Genomic DNA, 22,016 nt, shown 5'->3' with positions numbered 1-22,016 from the left:
ATACTATGTATCTACCAAAATTATTTATTTAACGCATATGGAATTAAATGGTTTACGAATTAGGGTCTCAATAAACCACATTAACTATGATATTTCTTTTTATTCTAGGTGGTATGTTCGCGTTAGCCTCCACTAGTCTACAAAATTCACTGTCAGAGAGATATATGGATGTGGCGCGTAAACTTACCAACACTTGCCATGAGAGCTACGACAGGTCTGAAACTAAGCTTGGACCTGAGGCTTTCAGGTAAAATTTTATATACTTATTATACATAATAGTGTATTTTTATAATTTTAATTATATATAAAGATAGATTAATACTCTCTCTCTATATATATATATATATATATATATATATATATATATATATATATATATATATATATATATATATATATAATAAAAAAAACTGATTGCTATCTGTACATAGAAAGTATAATTATGAGAAAATCTATCCTTGGGGACATTTATCAATATAATGAATCTTAAATTGTAGTCTGTTTATCTGTACTTTTGTGCACGCTAACATCAGAAACAGCTTAACCAATTTAAATGCATTTTTTAAATTTTTATTTTGTTTTATTAAAATCGGTCCATAAATAAACACTCTAAAAAAATGTAATATTAAGATGTTAAGTAATCAAAATTGTTTTCCAGATTTTCGGGTGCAGTTGAAGCTAGAGCAATGAAGAGCACTGAGAAAATGTACTTGTTACGTCCTGAAACATTCGAGAGTTATTTCATAATGTGGCGTCTCACTAAAGAACAAAAATATCGCGATTGGGGATGGGAAGCAGTACAGGTATTTAAATTATACTTAATATATTTTAGGACTCCTAAATCTCATAGTATGATCCATGATTTATTATCTCATTACGAAATAATTGAATATAAATAAATCCAAATATTGGTGACTATACAAGCTTTGAGGATACAGTGGCGAAATTCAACACTTCTTTTTAACTAAATCGTAAAAATTCTACACTAATTAAATGTATGGCTTTTATCAATAAATATTAATAAACTTGTATATTAGTATAGTATATTAATAAAATAGAGCGGATGGGCTCGACGGCGTGTGACATTGTGTGACAAGGAATGAACATATAATTTCCAAACTGCATGCATTAATTTAATAATTTCTAAGTGTAACATTGTCAAATATGTGACATCACACATATCCATACCTATATTATAAATTCGAAAGTAACTCTGTCTGTCTGTCTGTCTGTCTTTTCCGCAATCAGGGCCAAACCGCTAATTTAATTGTGATAAAATACTCATATAGAGATACTTGAGGGTCCCGGGATGAACATAGGATACTTTTTTTTTCTCATATTTGTAATATTTTCGTTATATACCAATATATTAAAATAATTAATTTGACAAGGAATTTATTCCGCCATGTTAATAACAATCGTCGCTACGCGTTGCTAAGCAACAGCTTGCAAAGTTTGCTGTTTTAAGAAAACGTCACCCACAGTGAGTTTGCTTAATGCATACATGGCGCGCGCCGATATAGATTTATACAAATCTCTTTATACAAATCATTAACAAAAATTAGATGATTTCTATAATTTGATATTCATCCTTATGAAAATAAATATAATAGTCACTTTTAGCATTTCATCTAGATGGAAATTATAATTTACTGTATAACATTCTAATAAATAATTAAGATGTGACTGATTCCAAATGCATAATATGAGTATGACCGACGCGAACGGGCAGATGACTTTGATGATTTTGTAAATTTTTATAGATTTTCGAATTACTATTATTTTTTATGTAATTAAATAATAATTTATCTCAGTTCGGTTATCTACACCGATGTTATACACTTAAAATATCGTAATTTTAATTATTTGAGATTTTATTTAATATTGTTCGCAAAAATTAATAATTATTTAATATAGAAAAATGTTTAGTACGCGCGCACAGCAAACTTTAGGTTTTTTTTCTAATATTAAGAATTTCCTTTAGTTACTTTTACTTCTTTGGTTTGTTCATTTCGGTTACTCAGATATTTTTTCTAATAATAAATCTCCACTTATTATTATTTTTTAACTTATTTTAATGATTTAGGCTTATATTTACGCGGGCGTAGCCGCGTCCGGGCCCACTAGTATATATATATATTAACAAAAATTATCTAAACTCAGGCACTAGAAAAACATTGTCGCGTGGAAGGCGGTTACACGGGACTAATCAACGTATACCATTCCTCACCGCAAGGTGACGATGTACAACAGAGCTTCTACCTTGCTGAAACACTTAAGGTTAGTAGATTTTTTAAATAATTATAAATATTTTTTTACATTCACGCTTGGTCCTATATATATTGTCTTCATCTACTGCTCATACAGTTCGCGAGGCGAATGCAAGCTTTGCATTTGTGTAAGTGATTATAAATCGAATATAGAGTAGAGTCAGAAAAAAAAATTAAAATAAAGTTTATTATTGCACTGCATCTTCATAATTTATATAATTTTACCTCACGGACTGTAAATTGGATTACAGTTTTTGAAAAATTTAAGAGCCCAAGCCAAGTTTCATGACGAAATAAAAAAAATGTCTTATTTTATTTAACCTTTAAAGTTATTGATCACTTACATATAAAAAAATATTATATTTTTTATGTTACAGTACTTATATCTACTGTTCTCTGACGATTCGGTCCTGTCCCTCGACGAGTGGGTCTTCAACACTGAAGCTCATCCATTCCCCATTAAGAACAAAAACCCCCTATATCGGCTTGCGGAGAAATTCAACGAAAACGGCGATAATCAGGTTTAATTATGACTTATATATGTATTATTTAGTAAAAAAAAAACAAAATTTAATTATTAAATTTACATATAAATTAATTTGAATTGTTTATTATTATTATATTTGTTGATTATTATTATATGAAATTAGGATCTTGATGGCAAAAACCTTTCTTCTTTCGTACATAAAAAGCCACTTGCCTACATAATTATATTCGATATTGTTGGCGAATATTTATTATTTTGAACATTTTTCATGTCTTTCCACATTAGCATAGAAAAATATTTTAGGAAAACGTATAAAGATACGAATGTACTGGGACGGCTTCCAAAAGGCGCGGCTTCGATTTTTTATATTTTAATTTCATTTAATATTTTTATGCGTTTCCTAAAAATATAAGCACTCATTATACTTAATGTTAAAACTCTTAAACTTATCACAAGTTTTTATTTGTTTTATATTGTGTTATGGTGACATTTTTTGTCCCAACTATCTTTTATATAAAGCACCCATTTACTGTCTTGCCTTGTAATTTTGAGATTCAACAGAAAAAAATACTTTTTTTTTTGTTGAAATTATTGAAAAAATAATGTATTTACATTAGCTGAGTAGTAATGATATTATTTAGTGTAAATTATATTTATTTATTAGCATCGTATTCCTGTTTATACTAATTGTACATTTGTTTATTACTCTTAAAATATTTTTATATATCACACAATTATGTTTCTATATATTTCTTGTAAATCAGAAATCCACTAATTTACTTTTTATTAAATTTTCCATATAATAATATTTTTAGAAAGTTTTTTTTATTCTTCTGCTTAATGTGGCTTTTACTTGGTTGATTGCAAACTACTACAAACCTATTGGTCATAATTTAAAATAATAGCATTGAATACAAGAGATAACTCTTGTATTCAATTTGTCAATTACATTCAACCTTTAAAATATTTCAATTTGGTAATAGGTATATTTTTTTGAAATTTTAAAATAAAAAGAAGGAATAACCATAAGAATTTTATATATTTTAAAATAGATAGTTTTTCTTTATGTAGAGTAGTTTGAACACGTTTAATTTTAAATGTACAATTCATTATATTTATAGCAAATGAGCTTGCAAATAAAAGCATATCGCAAATTAAAACGTACATGTTACAAATATTTAATAAAATAGGAGAAATTAGTAAACGAATAGTAAAATTATTACTTTAGACGAAATTTAGATGATTTTTAAAACGGGAACTTATCTACATTTATAGTTTACTAGCGGCCCGCCCGTGGCTTTGCCCGCTTGAACTAAAAAATAAAAAAATGATGAAAAAAGAACTAAAAAATTAAAATGTAAGGGTGGACAACCCTTATCACTAAAGAGTATGAATAGATGTTGGCCGATTCTCAGAGTAGGAGGTATTCTCCCGGAGGAGTACGGGAACGAACATTGCGACACGAGAATTTTATATGTAAGATTTAATATGTGTCATTTATATATTTCAATATCCCCTTGTCGCCGGCATATTTTATTATCACAGTCGATGCTTGCCTCACTCTAGCTTATAGAAGGACCACTGGAAGTTGACTCTTCATTTGCATCATTACAGTCGTATTGTTCTGCTTCTGCATCTTCTTCTTTTGGTTCGAATCCCGACCCGCCGGCAACGAGTAAACCCCGCAACATTGGTGACTCGTGCAGCGCCATAAGAGGCGTCTACTGTTGACACACGTTCTTACTAACAAACGACTTGCGCCAATGTTGCGGAATCCTATATCTTATAAAACAAAGTCGCTTTTCGTGTCTGTCTGAACTTTCTAACTCTTCTTCTTCTAAACCACCCAACGGATTTTTATGCGGTTTTCACCATTAGGTCGAGTATTTCTCAGGGAAGGTTTATATATAGTTTATTATTTGTACATTCTTATATAAATTAACATAAATACGATAAATGTGTCTAAAGTCCTCCCCGTTGAGACACTTTCGCGCATGCGCTGCTTTAATGGTAAGTACTACATGAAAAAAATGTACTGGAGTATTGTTCCTCTTAATAATATCTACAAAAAAGTCCGCGAGAGCATATTTTTATCTTTTAAGAATAACGTGTAGTGATCATATTTCTGTCTAAAAATAGTAATTTCAATATATTTTTTATTGTGAGGGATATTTTTCCATAATGGTATTAATCCTTATCCTTTAAAATACTTTATTAATTTTCTACGTTAAACGAAGATAAGATTTGCTTTTTACACTATTTCGAAATTGCGAATAGTATTAGAGAAAAACGCATTTAATTGTTGACACATCCCGCCGTTGAGACTCAAGTTTTACTTATCCCTTACTCTCAGCATATAAATAAGTATATTAGTTACGTTGGCCATTTAATGTAGATCAAAACTGTCTTTTACTGTTTTTTCATTTTAATAAGTACTTTAGAAGTTGTTACAATATCAAAACATCCTTGCCGCCCCGCGACATTTTGCTTATACAAGCGCGTCATGAGCAGTCATCGGTGGTTCAGTGGTAGAATGCTCGCTTGCCACGCGGGCCCTGGTTCGATTCCCGGCCAATGCATTCTATTTAATTTTCCTCACAGGCAGCCACGTAGTGCTTGCTTTTCATCAGGGACAGAATACCCTCTTCAGCATTAACCACAAGCTCGAAAAAAAACCCGCCCGCTATAGAGGCATAGCAACGAAGATTTAGATGCGTTTGCACGTATTGGATAATTGGAGTTAAATGTATTATTTCAGCGCGATATATTTAGTTTCATATTTTTGTAGTAGTTGTTAGTAGGTAGGCTTTTGTTTATAATTTCTTCCGTTTAAAAATAGTCATTTAACTATCTAAAAGTAGTCATTTAAAAATATTTTAATAAGTACTTGAAAAGATTGGTAGCACAGATTTAAAATTACGGTACCTACTAAAAAATCCTTGGTGTGTAAAACAATTAGAAAATCCTTATTGAAACTACGAAAATGCGGGTTGCATTAGAGTTTAATTAATTTTCACATTATCTTAAGTGCTTTGCAAACATACATTATATGAATAATCCAGTAGTAAAAGCGGGCGAAGCCGCAAGGGGGTCGCTAGTAGTAGAATATAACAGTATATAGAATGTACACTCAGAATGCAGATAAATGCCGCGTCGGCGCTCGCAGGCGAACAAGGAACATATTTTTCTCGCTCGTTGTGGTCGGTTAGTGACGCCAGATTGAGCTGAGTCACTATCACTGCTCATCGTGATATAGTCGTTGGCATGTAAATCGAGGTCGCCAATGTAGTTTTGAAGGAGATTAATAAAAAGTATTCTCACGGTTAACACCGAGTATATTCAGCACTACTTTAAAGTACATACAGGTTGAACACAAATGATAAATCACGACACAGCTTATACAAAAGTCAACCACAAACATATATATAAAAAAGAACACAATAATTACAATAATATTAACAAATAACTGAGAAAACAACGGAACGTGTATAATGCGCATCGAGTGACAAGCATCGACTGATAATAAAATATGTCGTTCCTCTCAAATATTTTAGCACAAGTCCTGTAACAGTTAAACGATGATTTCACGCGCTTAGATGCTCTCAGGAGTCCGCTCACTTCATCGCCGTCGAGAGTTAGGAGACACGCTCGCAGTAGCTTCTGCATATATAAGCTTAGCATGGGCCTCCTCTTCAGTGTACAGGCCATAATTTAGGTTTTTTTGTGATGGCCCCGATCGACTGGACAAAAGTATAGTTTTTGTGTTGTTTTTCACATAAATCAAAGGTTTTTTGCAAGGCCTCTTGTGCTCGTTGTTTTTGTATCGGGTCGCGATTCAAAAGGGCTAGGATAAATGCGAAAATTGTCGCACCATGTGCATGATACAGCGACACATGTTTCTACGGTGTCATAATACCAGCCGCTTCTGTAAGATCATTGTTGAAAAATCTTATATTGGCCTGTTGGCACTCTCCTAAAGCCTCATCAAGCTTATAGAGCTGTTGGTTCAAATCCCGACCCCCCCGGCAATGGGCGAATCCCGCAACATTGGTGACTCGTGAAGCGCCATGGGAAGCGCCTATTTTTCTCGCTCGTTGTGATCGGTTAGTGACGCCAGATTGAGCCGAGTCACTATCTTTGCTCATCGTGATATAGCCGTTGGCGTGTAAATCGTGGCGAGATGAATAAAATGTCTACTCACGGTTAACACTGAGTATATTCAACACCTCTTTAAAGTACATACAGTTTGAACACAAATCATAAACCACGACAAGGTTTATACAAAAGTCAACCACAAACATATTATATGTTTGAGAAGAGGGTGGTTGAGACCGGAATAGCTCAGCCAGTTGAGAGTTACAGTTACCCTCGAGAGGCCCAACTTAGGCGACCAGCGACCGAGGTGAGTGCTCAGGTATCGGAATCGGAGGGAGAGAGGGGGATAATATCATTCTCTCGTCCGGAGGTCGGGTGTGGAGTGGCGCGATGCTACGAAGATGCAGATGGTCCGATGCATCGGCACGGTGGAATGCGTTGGACGCGAACCGGCTGATGTGAGCCTCCAGGCTTTCCATTTTAAGGTCTCTGTGGAGTGTCGAATTTCGAACGTAATATGGTGCGCGGATCACTCGCCGTAAGGCGAGGTTCTGGACCACCTGCAAGATTCTTCGCTGATTCTCGCTGATGAGGGCGTACCACACCGGGCTAGCGTATGTCAGAGCGTACAACGTCCGTGCGGTTGCTTTTATGATTTTTGATTGTCAGCAATCGGTGTCACGTCAGAGTGACAGGCAACGCCATCTGATTATGACAACTGTCAACTATTAAATAATCGATTTCGCCGATATATAAGACAACACGAAAATTACAATAATATTAACAAATAACTGAGAAAACAATGGAACGTATATAAAGCGCATCGAGCGTCAAGCATCGATTATGATAATAAAATATGCTGTCGACAGGGGGTAGGCGTAAATGTTTAGACACCTTACCGGTTCGGTCGACGGCAGCGAGCGGTTTCATATAAATAAAATAATTACGAAACGTAATATAATATATATAAATTCAATTAAATGTATGATTGTATAAGTGATAAATAAATAAATTAGTATATTGAAATATATAAATGACTTATATTAAATAAACTATAAATGCAAATAATAGTTCCCTACAGTTTTAGCTTATTGTAACCTGTATATTTTTAAAATTTCCATACAAATGTAAGTTTTGAATATATATTTTTTTTGATTCTTGTTAAGTCAGTTAAATAAATAAAAAAAATATTATATATTTATTGTACTTGATAATTTAGTGTTGTCACATTTACTATATTTATATACATTATATGTATATACTAAGTTTTACTATTACACTAATGTATGCTGATTATTGTTTAATAGTATATTTCATAAAAAATCTATAAATTTATCATTAAATTTAATTATATTTACTGTATTTGAAATAAGATCTTTGGAATATAATCTTATAACTATAACAAAATATTTCACGTGAACTGTAATATTCGTACAATGTAATTATTTGACTAGTTTGTGTATAATTAATTAAATATATCAACCAAAAAATGTTATATTAAAATGATTAATGGATCTCTTTGCATAATAATGTATTTATTACATTATTTTAATATCATTAAATTTTATTTAAAAAATATATTTTACTTTTTTAATAAAACTCCTTATAAATCGGCCTAATAAAAAAACAATAACTTAAATAAATATATATGTACATCAATATATTTTACTGTCCTACCTCTTGTGTTTTCTTTATTTTATATAAAATAATTAAAAGTCGATTTTTGTTTACTTTTCTCAGGCGGTCAAAAGCTGAACGGTGGGCGTCGTAGTATCTTAGTAAGCTAGTAGACAACTTTTACGCAGTGATTGTAGCGAATTCATATTCTTCTGAAACTAGAGATTAGTTCAATTAGGGGCCATCCATAAATTACATCACACGGTAGGAAAAAAGGATATCTTTAATTCCGTGACATCACATTTCAAAACATGATATCATTTTAAAACTGTTATTTTAATGAAATATTTTATTAGTCTATATTTAACAAGCATGTGACGTCACAGGTACTACAAGGACAGGTAATATAATTATGAAAATCGTGTGACGTAATTTATTAATGACAATTTATAATATAGAATAGAGGCGATATGGTTAGAGTTGGCAAGATTGAACGCTATTTATTGTGATGATTCCCTTCTAAACCAATAATATAATATATATGTATGATCTGTACATATGTTACACTGCCAGTGAAAATGTTCGATCTTATCGACTCCAACGTTCCGTCTCTATGTATAATTAATTTGTGTACATTATGTATATAATAGTCATAGATAATAATAATAGCTTTAGGTATTTTGTGTGTAAACGTTACTTTTAACCGCGAATTTGAGAGTAATTGTTGATATATTTAATAAATATTTCTGTTTCTTTACACTTTTTTTTTATTGATTTTATAAACTTTTATCATTTTGTCGCGCTACAATAAATCAGATATTTTCTTTTTCTTACCTTCCTATAGTGTTCCTAGTAGGCAGAGATTAATACTATTTTTTCGTCTATATTTCTTAATAACTTGTGTTATAATTTAAATTGTTTAATAATTTCTATCGTCTTTACTATATTGATTATTGTTAAATCGCAAAGATCTCAAGCGTCTACTTTTAATAATGTTTGATATCCTTAAAAAATACATAAATATATGTATAGAGCTACGAGATTGTTCATTCGATGAAATAAGACAAACTTTTTTAATATTGATTTCATGATTTTTAGGACAATTATGTTAGGCATTCTTTGAAATAATTCTCGAGAAATATTGACTTTTCGAACATTGAAATGCTATTCATTATTTCATTGTCTGAACCATTCTAGAAAAATATTTTTTTATTTACTAATAATACATTTATATATTTATGTTGTAACACAATAAATACTTAACTTAAGCATTTACGTAAGTGTAACATCGCATAATCTAGTTTAATGTGTCAACTGAAGTAATTTTGATTATTTCAAAATAATAATAATATTACCATCACTATTAATTGTTTATTTAATTTAATTCTTTTTTTTTAAACTCAAGTAATTAATGTAACTAACTTAAGTTACTGTACAATTATTAAATGTAAAGTAATTGTTTATATTTAATATATTTTAATACATTCAAAACATTTCAATCTTCGGCAATATATAACTTTGGCTATAATTAATGAAATTTAATCAATTAAAAAATAATCCCCTATTATCTTACATATATAATTAATTTATGTAATTACACTTGTTTTTAACAATTTAAACGTAAAATTGATTAATAAATGTTAATCTGTCAACATATAAGTATCTAATAAATCTTATAGCAAGGTTTTGCTCAACCTGTACTTTGAATCGTTATTCAATTTTGATTGAATATTATTAAAAGGTTAAGCGTAATACATATAATTAAAATGCTGTTAATAGTTTATTTTTTTTATTTGGCTTTGTCAAAACCGCAAAAGTAATTATAATAATGTTATATTATTTACAAATGTTACATATGTATTTTTTTCTATTTTTACACACTTTTAATTGCTTATTTCGATACAATTTATATATAAATTAATGAAATATATTCACGCCTAACCATTTATTAATATTCAGAGCTTGTTGATATGTAATAATATAAAAAGTTGTAGTGTTTATTAAAATATTATGTAATGTAAATTTCAGTTATTAATAAAATCATGTTTACATATAATCTTTTTGTTTTATTTTGTTATTTACGTCGTGTAAACGCAAGGGTTATAGGTTCGATTCCCAGTTGAGGGAATGAAATATTTAATATTTTCAATTCCTCGTTAGCGAGGCAAAACGTAGCGTTGAGTTCCGCCACTTAACACGCAATGCCTCAAGAATTCGGCGGAAAGTAAGAAATCGAAGTGTTTTAAAGGGAACGGAGTATCTTAAGACTAGGTTCCCAGATTCGAACGAGACCATCTTCGTAGCAAAATGTACGATATGACTGTAAATGTGATTGTTTTGGGTTCGATCACCACTAAGGGGATGATATTTGTTTTGACCCTACTTAACTATATCTATATACTCGCGAAATACTATTCGTTTTAATACCTTTGTTTACGCCAGATACTTTTTAAAAAATTTCACATTATATTATCAATTCCATTTACGACTGGATGAACAACAAATTTTAACAGACTTAATATAAATACTTGTGCGAACGAAACGCTTTGAGAATACATTTATCATTCGCTCTGCGAGAGATTGAAACTCATTGTTGACGTCTGTATTTCCTATGGCATACAATGTGGGGGTCTTCAAAAACAGAGCGAATAGTTACTTACTATAGGCAAGTGTGCACCACCATCCACCTCATTAAGGACCATCAGGCTTGATGTGGTCAAACGCAAGCCTATTTCAATATAAAAAAGAAAAAAACGCCGCAACCGAGGAAATAAAAATATTAAATATTTCATTTCGCCGAGTGGGAATCGAAGCTTCGACATTGTGCCGCTGCGCCACGACGGCCACAAGCAGAGTGAGAAGTACATATAGATAATATAATCAACTAAATAGCGATCTAGTAACTCAAGTGAATATCTATTATATTCATTTTATTTTTATGGTTTCATTAGAGTATATTTTAGGATGTCGAAGATACCTTAGTGGACTCGTAACGTAAATGTCATGACACGATTGCCGCCTAACATTTGCCGCCCGATTCCCGAAACGTCCAATTAGGCGAATGGCTTTGTTTGTTAAATCGTCCAGCTAAAGTTACTGCCTCGTTTTATTGAGACCGTACACTTTTGTAAATGTTTTTGTACTAGGTCATCTTCATGGGACGGCGCTCTGTAAAATGCGGTTATTGGCTAATTACATATCTAATTATAGCATTTAATACCTATATTATTATAAAAATATTCTTTAAAAAAATCTCACTAAAGAGAACCACCAAAGAGTTTTGCTAAGCTAGGAAAGTAGCACATAAAGATTATTTAATATACTTATTAAATATCTATCGAAATGAAATATCCAACTCTAAACAGTCAAAATTAGATTTGTATATTTTATTTACACTTAATTTAGTTTTCTCTCTACTCTATCAAATTGAGTGCATAAAAGCACTTTCGTCCATACATCAAGTAACCAGATATAACAATTTAATTACACGTCGGAAATCAAATATTGTTTCAATTAACGTGGCCAAGACAATTTTCTTTATGGGTTTGGGACGCTCCCTGTCCCCATTCGCACCACCATCCTGTGGTGGTGGGGTTGTTCCACGCTAAAAGCCAGGTGCCTTGAATCGCTGAAATAGTTGCGCGACTTACAAAGTGACGAACGTGCTTCGGGATTGCTATTTTTCGCTGAAGATAATTTTAGATGTTTCGAATTTTATAATGGCTGCGTCACTATATTTTCTATTGTAAATTCGTTATTGCATAAATATTGCGGAGAATATTTTTCCTTTTATTAATTACGGTTTGAAATTTAATATAATTTGAGTGTCGTTGTATTTTCTTAAAACATAACATTATAAATGTATGGCAAAAGGTGACCGAGACAATCAAATTTAAACAGACATACCGCGGTTTTGCTTTAAAATTATAGCATCACAATGAAGTTTACAACTATCATCAGTTTCATGTCTTCGAGTCTTCTGTTCCAAGGTAAGAATATGTTAACATATTATAGGTAATATTGATTGATTTCTTAATTGTATTCAATGCATGTATCGTAATCTATTCGCTGGGTATGTTACAAAACCTATAAATTACGAAATGTAAATATCTTTTGACTAATTATAAATAGGCTTTTCTAGTATTTTTTAAATTAGCTTTACGCTGTATCCCAAACACAGCAAGACACTGTTCCCCATATTTTACTTTTTAGTTCGCATATAAGGGTGGCTAAAAAAACCTACTGTCAAGGGATTCCTTCCTCCACTTTCCGGCTGAATTCCAGTAATTCGATATTAAATGTCATAACCTAATTTTGCGGAAATCATTTGGTCTCCAAGTGTGGATTGATCCCACGACCATGCGTTGTGTGCTTGCCTGCCTTATGTAGGTAGGCCTGTGAATAGGTATGAAAGGTTAATTTTAGTATTTTTACTCAGAGAAACAAATCTTCCTCGAGATTTCTCACTGCTTAAGACAAATTGAAGGATCTTTCATAAGGAAATAAAGGTTTTTTAGAATTAAATATAAGCAATTAACAATTTTATTTATTAAACAAAAAAAACTGAAAACACATTTCGACATTTTGTGCTTCATCATCATCATCGACAGTCATAGGTCCGTCCACTGTTGGACATAGGCCTTGCCCAATTCTCGCAACAACATTTGATCTTCAGCTTTATCATTGGTGCTAGTCTGTCGGTTACTGCTGTCCTACATGGTGTTACGTACTACTTAGCATAATATCTGGCTTCTATTAAAAAATCAATGCTTTGTTTAAAAAAGCAATTAATAATCAATTGAGATTTATATATCTAAAATCAAAATATATAGCAAATTTAACTTTGCCGGCATAAATCATTGCACGATAGGACGCTATGTTGGCGCTTCTACATAGTGCCTTAATACAAAATACACTATAATTTAACGTGTAAAATTATAGTGTATTTTGGGCTGAACGTACGTTTATTATTTTAATTTATATTAGAGTCGCACTCTATAATGCGTTTTTAATGTCATATGTACAGCAACTAATAAGAAATTTTTTTTTTGAGATCTTAGGTAATAATCAAATGAAAAAAAAAAAATAACATCCCATTCATCTTTCTGTGTGTGCGAGCAGTACTCCCCAATGACTAAACAGAGACAGAAAATGGCCGCCTGGGGCTCAATGGGTGCGAGCGTGAGAAATATGGGGCGCTAATATTCCCTTTTTACCAGGATAACATGAGCAGCAAGGAGCTTCGGCATTCCGTTATCATCCAGAGTCTCAGTATTCATTCATAGACGAGTTTATTTATACTACTGTCTACTATTACGCACTGTTTACATAAATAGAGTTATCTATATTGTTTGTCAAGTACCCGTGCTACTACTACTTTGAAATATATATTTATATTTTTCTAGTGTAAATAATATATTTAATAAATATTAACGTTTGTTATCTGACTATTTAAAAAAAATACTAGAAAAATTCAGGGCATGCTAATTATAGAGAGAATTCAGGAGTAAGTCAATTCGTTATCACTTCCCGTTCATTCAAAGATACTGGCCGCAGAAAATCTTGGCGCATTTTGTATGACGAAATCGAATAAACGAGAACATGTTAAAATATTCTAAATATAAATTAATTAATATATTTATTAGATCCTTTAGTTAGGATGACATAACACAATAACAAAGTAAAGAAAAACAAAATAAAAATTGAGACTTAATGCACCATCTTTGACTCGCCTAAAACCTGTGCCATCCTTCCTGTTGTCGACGAACATACGTTTTGATGAGCTGCAACTGTTATTAAATATTGAGAGCGATATTGTAAAATAGTATGTGTACTGTAATGAATAAATTACCTAAAAGTAATTCAGGGCAATGAAAAAATGCATAGAAAATATAGCAAAATATGGATCAAGGTTTTTTAAAATTAACGCCATCGTGGTGAAATGGGATAGGAAACGATGGTTGTGACACACATGGTTGCGGGTTTAATTCCCGACAGGAGAAATATAAAAAAAATGTTAAAATTAAGATTCGGAAAATTCGGAAATAAAGGGATGAATGTGCGGTAAAAGAAATTAGGATGTCAATGTTCATAAAATACACTTGAATGTCTACTTTAAAATACTTTATATAAATGTATTTTATACTGACGGCCATATTACAATATAATTATATACATATATAATATCCAAGCTGACATCACCATTTCCATTTGAATGACACTTAACACAACTTCATGGCCACCGCCGAGCCCTTTCGCCATTAGAAACAGAATATGTTTTTATGAGTGGACGCGGACCGTAAAGCAAGTCATAAACGCTAAGGCGCCACCCGCCGGCACTCCCCTGACATTTATCCGTAGCCCATAAAAATAAATATCTACTAGGGTAGCATAGCGGGCGAGGGTTCTTTGTAAAGGCCTCGCCGCACCCTCTCTGGCCCAATTCGCGACGACCGACTAACCCCTTTACAATGTAGCATTTAGATTTGTTTAATTTGTTAAAGCTTATTTACGATGATACCTTAATATTAATATATAGATAACGTATTTGTATTTTTTAGATTCCTGTACATAAATATATGTACTCGTATACTATCTGTTTGACGCTATATCCGTAGCGGGGTAGCTAGAAAGAACGGAGCGTCAAACGCTACGGTTTCTGCATACCTCATCCACTGTCATCAACCTCTTCATACATACCTTAGGGGAGGTCCTTATGCTTTTTACGTGACCTTCCTCCAGTCTTCTTCTTCTTCCTGGCATTAATCCCCGCCATTACCAGGGTCTGCCACCACCAATATCCTTGATATTGTTTTCGAAAGTCAACCGAGGTCTCCCCTTCATGTCTTACTGCTCACTTTCTTTCATAAATCTTTTTTATCATTCTTTCTTCTTGCTTATACGTTTAACATGTCCAAACCACCTGAGTACGTTCTTCTTCTTTCCCACTCCACAGCATTCATCTATCTTTCATTCTTCTACCGTAATACCCATGTTTCGCTGCCGTATAACAGCGTCGGTACCAACACTGCGTTGTATAAGGATATACGTGCAGCTGTGCTGACGTCTCATCAATGAAGCTAAGGTTCCGTTAACTCTGTTACCAATGTAGTGTAGAAATACGCCTATCCACATCTATCTCGTATCTTCCATCTCTATTGAACACACTTCCCAGATATACCACTTAATTCACTTGTTCTAATATCTTATGTGAGTACATGACTTTAATTTAATGTACCTGCAATTTAGATATTTAAAATAAATAAAACGTTGCTTTCGCCATTATTCGCTGGGTGAAAAGCTCGTCAGATAACTCGTGCTGTTGGGCTGACGTCAACGTGTGGCTATCAGAAAATTGCGTGCGTCGTGATAAATGACCGCCTTTGTCTTTATTAGCCAGCCCGGCCTTTTGCCTTTCTGATTGACGTGATAGTCAGAAATAAGCCTTTATTTTAGCTTACAAAAGGAATGAAAAAATGAGGCTAAAAATACAATCAGGTTGATCTTTTTTCGTAGTTTTAATCTACATGACTCTACTGTGTATCGCCGAGTAGGTATTGTACTTAAGATTAGAATTAGGTTTTTTTTTCAGCTTCACCGGGTGCTATATAGCAGAATAGGCTGAGGGAGCCTCTAAGGGCATAGTGTGTTGGATGGCGGAACTCAACACCGCGCTTTTGCCTCGAGACCAGAGTGAAGAAAAAAAAAATAGACACGCGCGTTTACAGAAATACTGACTGACTTGTCTGTTCAATTTTTTTTTGGTAAACAACTTTGCCTAAACAAACAAAGGGTTTCTTTGTTTTGCCTCTATTTTGAATATAAACATTCCCTGTTGATATTTAAACGAGGTTTGTACTCTCTCTTCAATATCAACTTCAAAATTAAAATTGTAAATTACATTTTGTATATACATATTGTCTCTTTTTCTTATAATTGGTATTAGATTTTTTCTATATATTACCTGTGTTATCCAAATTAAATTGCTATAAGACAAACATATATATACTAACATATTATAAAAACTATGACATTAGGGCTAATGTCAGTCACTTCACTCAGTCTCTGTCTCTTTTTATCTAAGTTCTTTAAAAGAGTGCATAACCTCTCATCAGTACCTGGTTTTTGCGTAAAAGTGAAGTTTGTAATATTAGGAAGATTAATTAGATATTTAGGTAGTAGAATTTTGTATAATTGAATTACAATATAACAATATAGATCAATAATTTGGAAATAAATTAATTTTTAACAAAAACAAAAACCGACTTCTAACAACGAACTAAAAAGTGAAAAATAATTATATAAAGATTTTATAATTTTGAAGTCGGTGCCAAGTAAAACAAACAGGCTTAGTAATTAGATATTGTAGTAAAGGTGTTGTAGCATTAGTTTGACACCGACTTCAAAATTATAAAATCTTTATATAATTATTTTTCACTTTTTAGTTCGTTGTTAGAAGTCGGTTTTTGTTTTTGTTAAAAATTAATTTATTTTACGATTTTTAGTGATGGGTAGATCTTAAAATGATGCTTCTTGAACGAGTGGTGATGGTGGTGGTAGTGGTTGTCAACGAGTGGTTGTGATTGTTCTATGTAAAACTTCATTTAATTAGCTATTATTTTTGTGCAAAGTTACATTTTGGTATATTGACAAGAACAAACATAAAAAGTATTCGGGTGAATTCGGAATCTCCCTTTTTTGAAGTTGGTTGAAAATGAGAACATCCTCTTTTTTGAGATTGGTTGAAAAGAAATGCAACGATCAGGAATCTCACTTCTGACATCAATTTAAAAAGTTTTTGCTTGTAACTATTACAGTATAATTAATTTTTGACCAAAAAAAACAAACTTTCTCAATTTTCTCCGGATTCCATAATTGAAACCTAACCAAACTTTCACCAAATTATCCTTGAAGTGTATCCTTTCAAATAAAAAAAGAATCATCAAAATCGGTTGGCGCGACATTGAGTTATTCGGCTATTAGTCGCGCACATGCATAATGCAAATTTAAGACTTATGTGATTTTCTCATGGATACCATTGTCAGACATGGACCAAAAAAAAATGGGACCATTCGGGAAGCTATACCTTTCAAATAAAAAAAAAATTATCAAAATCGGTCCACCCAGTTAAAAGTTATGAGGTAACAAACATAAAAAAAAATAAAAAATAAAAAAAAAATAAAAAAAAAAATACAGTCGAATTGATAACCTCCTTTTCTTACAGAAGTCGGTTAAAAAACATCCATCTTCTCTGAAGGCTTTTTTTTAGCTTTCGTATTTTATCGTATGAGGATGGATTTTATCAAAACACCTCGTGGGCGAAGCCGCGGGCAGAAATTAGTAATACATATAATGTTTGAAAATAAAATACTCTAGCTTGTCTTACTAACCGTTTGTTTGATAAACAAAATAAACAAGCAACCGAGCGTTGCAAGCGTACTATTAAAACGCAAAGTGCAGGCATGGGATGCAACGCTGCACCGCCTCGCGAGACTGTGCGCCTGGTGACGTGGCCGCGTGCGTCGGCCCGCCGCGCCGGCCACTTGGCAACGGGCAACCCTGGCACACTTGCAGTGACCGTTCAGCTCTCGCGGTCAAGAACATCTCTTCAAAATGAGGAAGATCTACGTCTATAGTGTGGTTATCTGGTTATTATTTATACATTTTATGTAGATAATATATTTTTTTATTCTTTCTGCTTCACGCTGTATCCCATATGTAGCAGGGTAGGCTGCAGCCTAGTGTTAAGACACTCCGCTTTCCACTTTCCGCTTAATTTTGGAGGCACTGCGCGTTGAGTGGCGTAACTCAACAACGCCCTTTATATTGACACCAGAGCGAAATTAAAATGTTAAATATTTCATTTCCTCGAGTGAGAATCGAACCTACAACAGGTCGCGTTTATATTTACACTCTTTTGCTCCTGCGCCTCTAGTAGATATGCTGGTAAGAACTAAAAAGACATGAAATCACCTGCATTTCATAGATAATATTCGTCACCGTAAATAGCTGTAATACAATAAGCACTATAATTAACATGCATCTCAATTTGAGAAAATAGTACACGTTATAATCATGTAGTAGGTACTGTGTATGTAATGGAATTTTGTTATTAAATATTTTAAATTATGTGTTTTCCTTTTCGTTAAAAATATATAAGCAACAAAATCACTGCATTATTTCATCGAGAACATAATTTTAACTTAACAAAGGATGCAAAACAGGTTTTTTTTCTCTATGGTTTCAAGTAGTCGCTGAATATAACTAGTTCAATTCTTCATAACATTCGTATAATACACATTCTTTTAAAAGAACGCATTCCTTGAAGTTCATGTTGTCCTAGTAATTTGAATTCAACAAAGTTTAACCCTTTCCCTTGGTATTGAAGATATCGGGTGTCGTACATTTTTCACATTCCAAAGAGATTGTGAAAGTATTTTCTGTCCCTTTTCGTCTTATTATGAATTTAGTATGGAGGAGATCGGTGTTCAGTATTGCTCTCCTCCTCTCTCCCGGTGTCCTCAGCGACCCCGCCCCCTCGAGGGATGTGGACAAGAATGCGGTGAACCTCCTCAGGCTCCTGCAGTCCTGTTCGAAGCAGATTGCAAGCTTTCAGGAAGGGAGCCGTGCGCAAGCCGAGGCGCATATTTTTTGCAACAAAATAAATACGAACAACTAACTACTACTTACGACTGACTTACTTACCCTTCGCCGCCCTTTCTCGATTACTCTTTAAGGATATGCTGTCCTAATACTTCATCGATCTAATTACGCATATCATTATAGAGCTCTTTCGTTGAAGGGCTTTTTTTTCATTGAATAAAAAAAAAGTAAAGAATGATTATGATCTTAAATGTAAAACATGGTTTTTGTAACTATATAAATAAATATTTTTCTATACATATTTTTATTTCATTGTACAATTAAATAAAAAGCAAAAAATATAATACATATAAAAAAATACTTTGAATTAATTCCATTCATTATCACATCCCGCAACGTATTATCGCAATCGTCTCTCTAGCTAGAGCCGGCCCTAAGCGCATCCATATTGAATCTCCATTCACCTGACTCAGATCAATACACGTACCCCATGGAGCTTCGAAGGCAAATTATGGAGTATTGATTTCTGTTAAAAGCACCTCCACTGTATCTATGCAGTCTTGGTATTTTCCGAACAGTTCGACATTATCGACGATCGCCAATACGTTTCCAATAAATGAAGTAAATAAATACGCGTATCAATAAATATTTATGAATGTAACGTAACGTGTACGTAACGTTGAATGGAACAGATAGTTCCATTAGATGTTATTTAACATGATTATTGTAATAATAAAATTTATAAATAAAAATGTTCTATAGCTATAATATGTACGAGAATAAAATATAAGATATTTTTTATTTATTTTAAGTATCATTATTAATTAACAAATAAATAAATAAAACAGTTTACTCTACATGTAAATGTCATCATGCAAGAGGGTAAATATTATTATCGTTCAACGATAAAATTGCTTATTGCGTTTTTATTAGTACATAAATAATTCTAGTTTGTACGTATGTGTGTATGTAAGGTACAATTAAAATTTAAATTTTAACTTTTTTTTTGGAGGCGGATCCGCAATACGTATACGAATGAGAATACCAGGACAGCATATGACATTTAGAGATTCTTAAATCGTACCATCACGAATAATGATAGTATTAGGGAAACTTGATAATGAAAAATCTATGTGGTGTATAGCATATTTCTGATTTAAATTTCATGTTTTATGATTCAAGACATTATTAATACCTGATTTACTTAACTAATTATACATTTTCTTTATTCCATTTTTAGTAAAAAATGTATTTTGGTAGGCAAATAGGTAGATATTTTCAAAACATAATATGAACTTTAAAATAATGAAAATGTAAAATCATATTTTACAGTATATCTATTTAAGTCTTAGTAATTTCAGAGTGATCTTTATTAAATAGTAAATGCAAAATATACATATTTAATTATTAATCAAGTAGGTAAGTGTAAATAATAAATATTAATAAAATATATCTTATATAAAAATAAAATAAATCTTAACATTATGATATAAATTTAAAAGTTAACTTGACGCGGTTCTTTCCTCGACGACTCTACCTATACATCTGACTCTGAGTAAAGTAAACGTGAAGGGCCGCTTCACGCGTTTCTTCTTGCGTAAGGTTCGCCCGCGCGATTGGCTGAGGAAACCACGCCCATTGCGTACACAACCTTGGAGTTCGGCAGACCCTTCACTCGGCCCTTCCAACCTCTTCATACTCTTTGCGTTCCTAGTATAGTGTGTTTTAATATAAATAATTTAAAAGGGCTCAATAAATATTATTATCGCCAATATAACTTAATTAAAAAGGGCAAGTGCTTGAAGGAACGTACAAGTTCATTGAACTAAACTTACTATGAACGTAATGTACGTAACTACTATTAAAAAAATATATACATGGAATACATTCTATATTAAAATTTTGTATTTTCTTTCATCTATCTTTGACTAATTAAAAATGCATAGTAATGGAAGAGGGGCTAGCCCTTGCAGCTAATCGCTTGCCAGCTAGGAAAAAGGTGTAAATTACGATAGGCGTACCTTAAATAAGAAAATAATGGGCATGTCACTCCCAATGACTTTGTATACCAGGAAAGCATATCTAACAAAGATATGTTCGGCTGAAGAAAGGGCTTTTGAATGATATATTCGTAACACACGTGCGTGCCCATTTAAAGTAAGCGGTGCGTGGAGAATGCGTGAAGTATATAGGTTTGGTTTATAAATACAATGTGTTGTTCTATCGCGCACAGTATTTAAATAATACTTAATAGTTATAAAAATATATTTATTTTATTATTGGAAAGCTAAATCAATAAATATGATAATAATAATAATTCATTATTATTATGATTGACTTTAATAAAGTTCTCGGGTTCAAAGGAACTCGATCATTACGGGGCTTGCGTTGCGACCGAGACTGGCAAGTTCATTTTGTTTTTGTAATACTCTCTGTCATTTTATTTTAGATAATTATTAGTTCGTCATTCGTTAAAGTTAATTATACTGCTTTTTTTTGTGAATATACATTATGTACTTCATATTGAAGGCTTTAAGACAATTTTCATGCAGATATGGTTAGTATCCATTTTAATTGTTTCGCGTATTATACATAATTTGTCGAAACATCTGCTGGATAGCAATTGGTTTTTTTAGATTTTTAATTGATTAATGTCGAAAATTAAAGCCTTATATTATACTTTTGATACTTTTAAAATAAATTATATTTTTGTAAATATAACATATTTTATTCACCATACACATCCAAGCATATTGTGAAAATCCCTTAGACGTTCTAATATTGCCTCTCAACGCGTAACGCGGTACACCTACACGCGCACCCGCGCCCTCCTAGGCACAGCGTACACACAGTTACACACGAACATCTCATGTGTGACATAGAACCCCCTGGAACGATATGCCGCCCTGGTACATATAGCCCACATGTTCAACCCTTTCCGACAC

General features: G+C 32.4%; 2 protein-coding genes across 3 annotated transcripts in view; both read left to right on the top strand.

Moving 5' to 3' along the window:
* LOC146538297 (mannosyl-oligosaccharide alpha-1,2-mannosidase IA-like) overlaps positions 1-10,525 on the top strand; it is a 52,961-nt gene extending 42,436 nt beyond the window's left edge. For both annotated transcript variants that reach the window (XM_085186343.1, XM_085186344.1), the window contains exons 7-11: positions 109-247; positions 659-803; positions 2,164-2,280; positions 2,648-2,791; positions 8,593-10,525. In XM_085186343.1, coding sequence (XP_085042469.1) covers positions 109-247; positions 659-803; positions 2,164-2,280; positions 2,648-2,791; positions 8,593-8,607 — 560 coding nt within the window. In that variant the 3' untranslated portion in view covers positions 8,608-10,525. The remainder of the gene's footprint in view (positions 1-108; positions 248-658; positions 804-2,163; positions 2,281-2,647; positions 2,792-8,592) is intronic.
* Positions 10,526-12,099: 1,574 nt separating this feature from the next.
* The window catches only part of LOC146538296 (xaa-Pro aminopeptidase 1-like), a 21,919-nt gene continuing 12,002 nt past the window's right edge, over positions 12,100-22,016 (top strand). Inside the window, exon 1 of the mRNA XM_085186341.1 lies at positions 12,100-12,458. Coding sequence (XP_085042467.1) covers positions 12,407-12,458 — 52 coding nt within the window. The 5' untranslated portion in view covers positions 12,100-12,406. The remainder of the gene's footprint in view (positions 12,459-22,016) is intronic.

This window comes from Heliconius melpomene, chromosome 6, assembly GCF_056956725.1.
Source record: "Heliconius melpomene rosina isolate 202511_hmr_F chromosome 6, ASM5695672v1, whole genome shotgun sequence".
Lineage (NCBI taxonomy): Eukaryota > Metazoa > Arthropoda > Insecta > Lepidoptera > Nymphalidae > Heliconius > Heliconius melpomene.
This window is presented reverse-complemented; position numbering and strand designations above follow the sequence as displayed.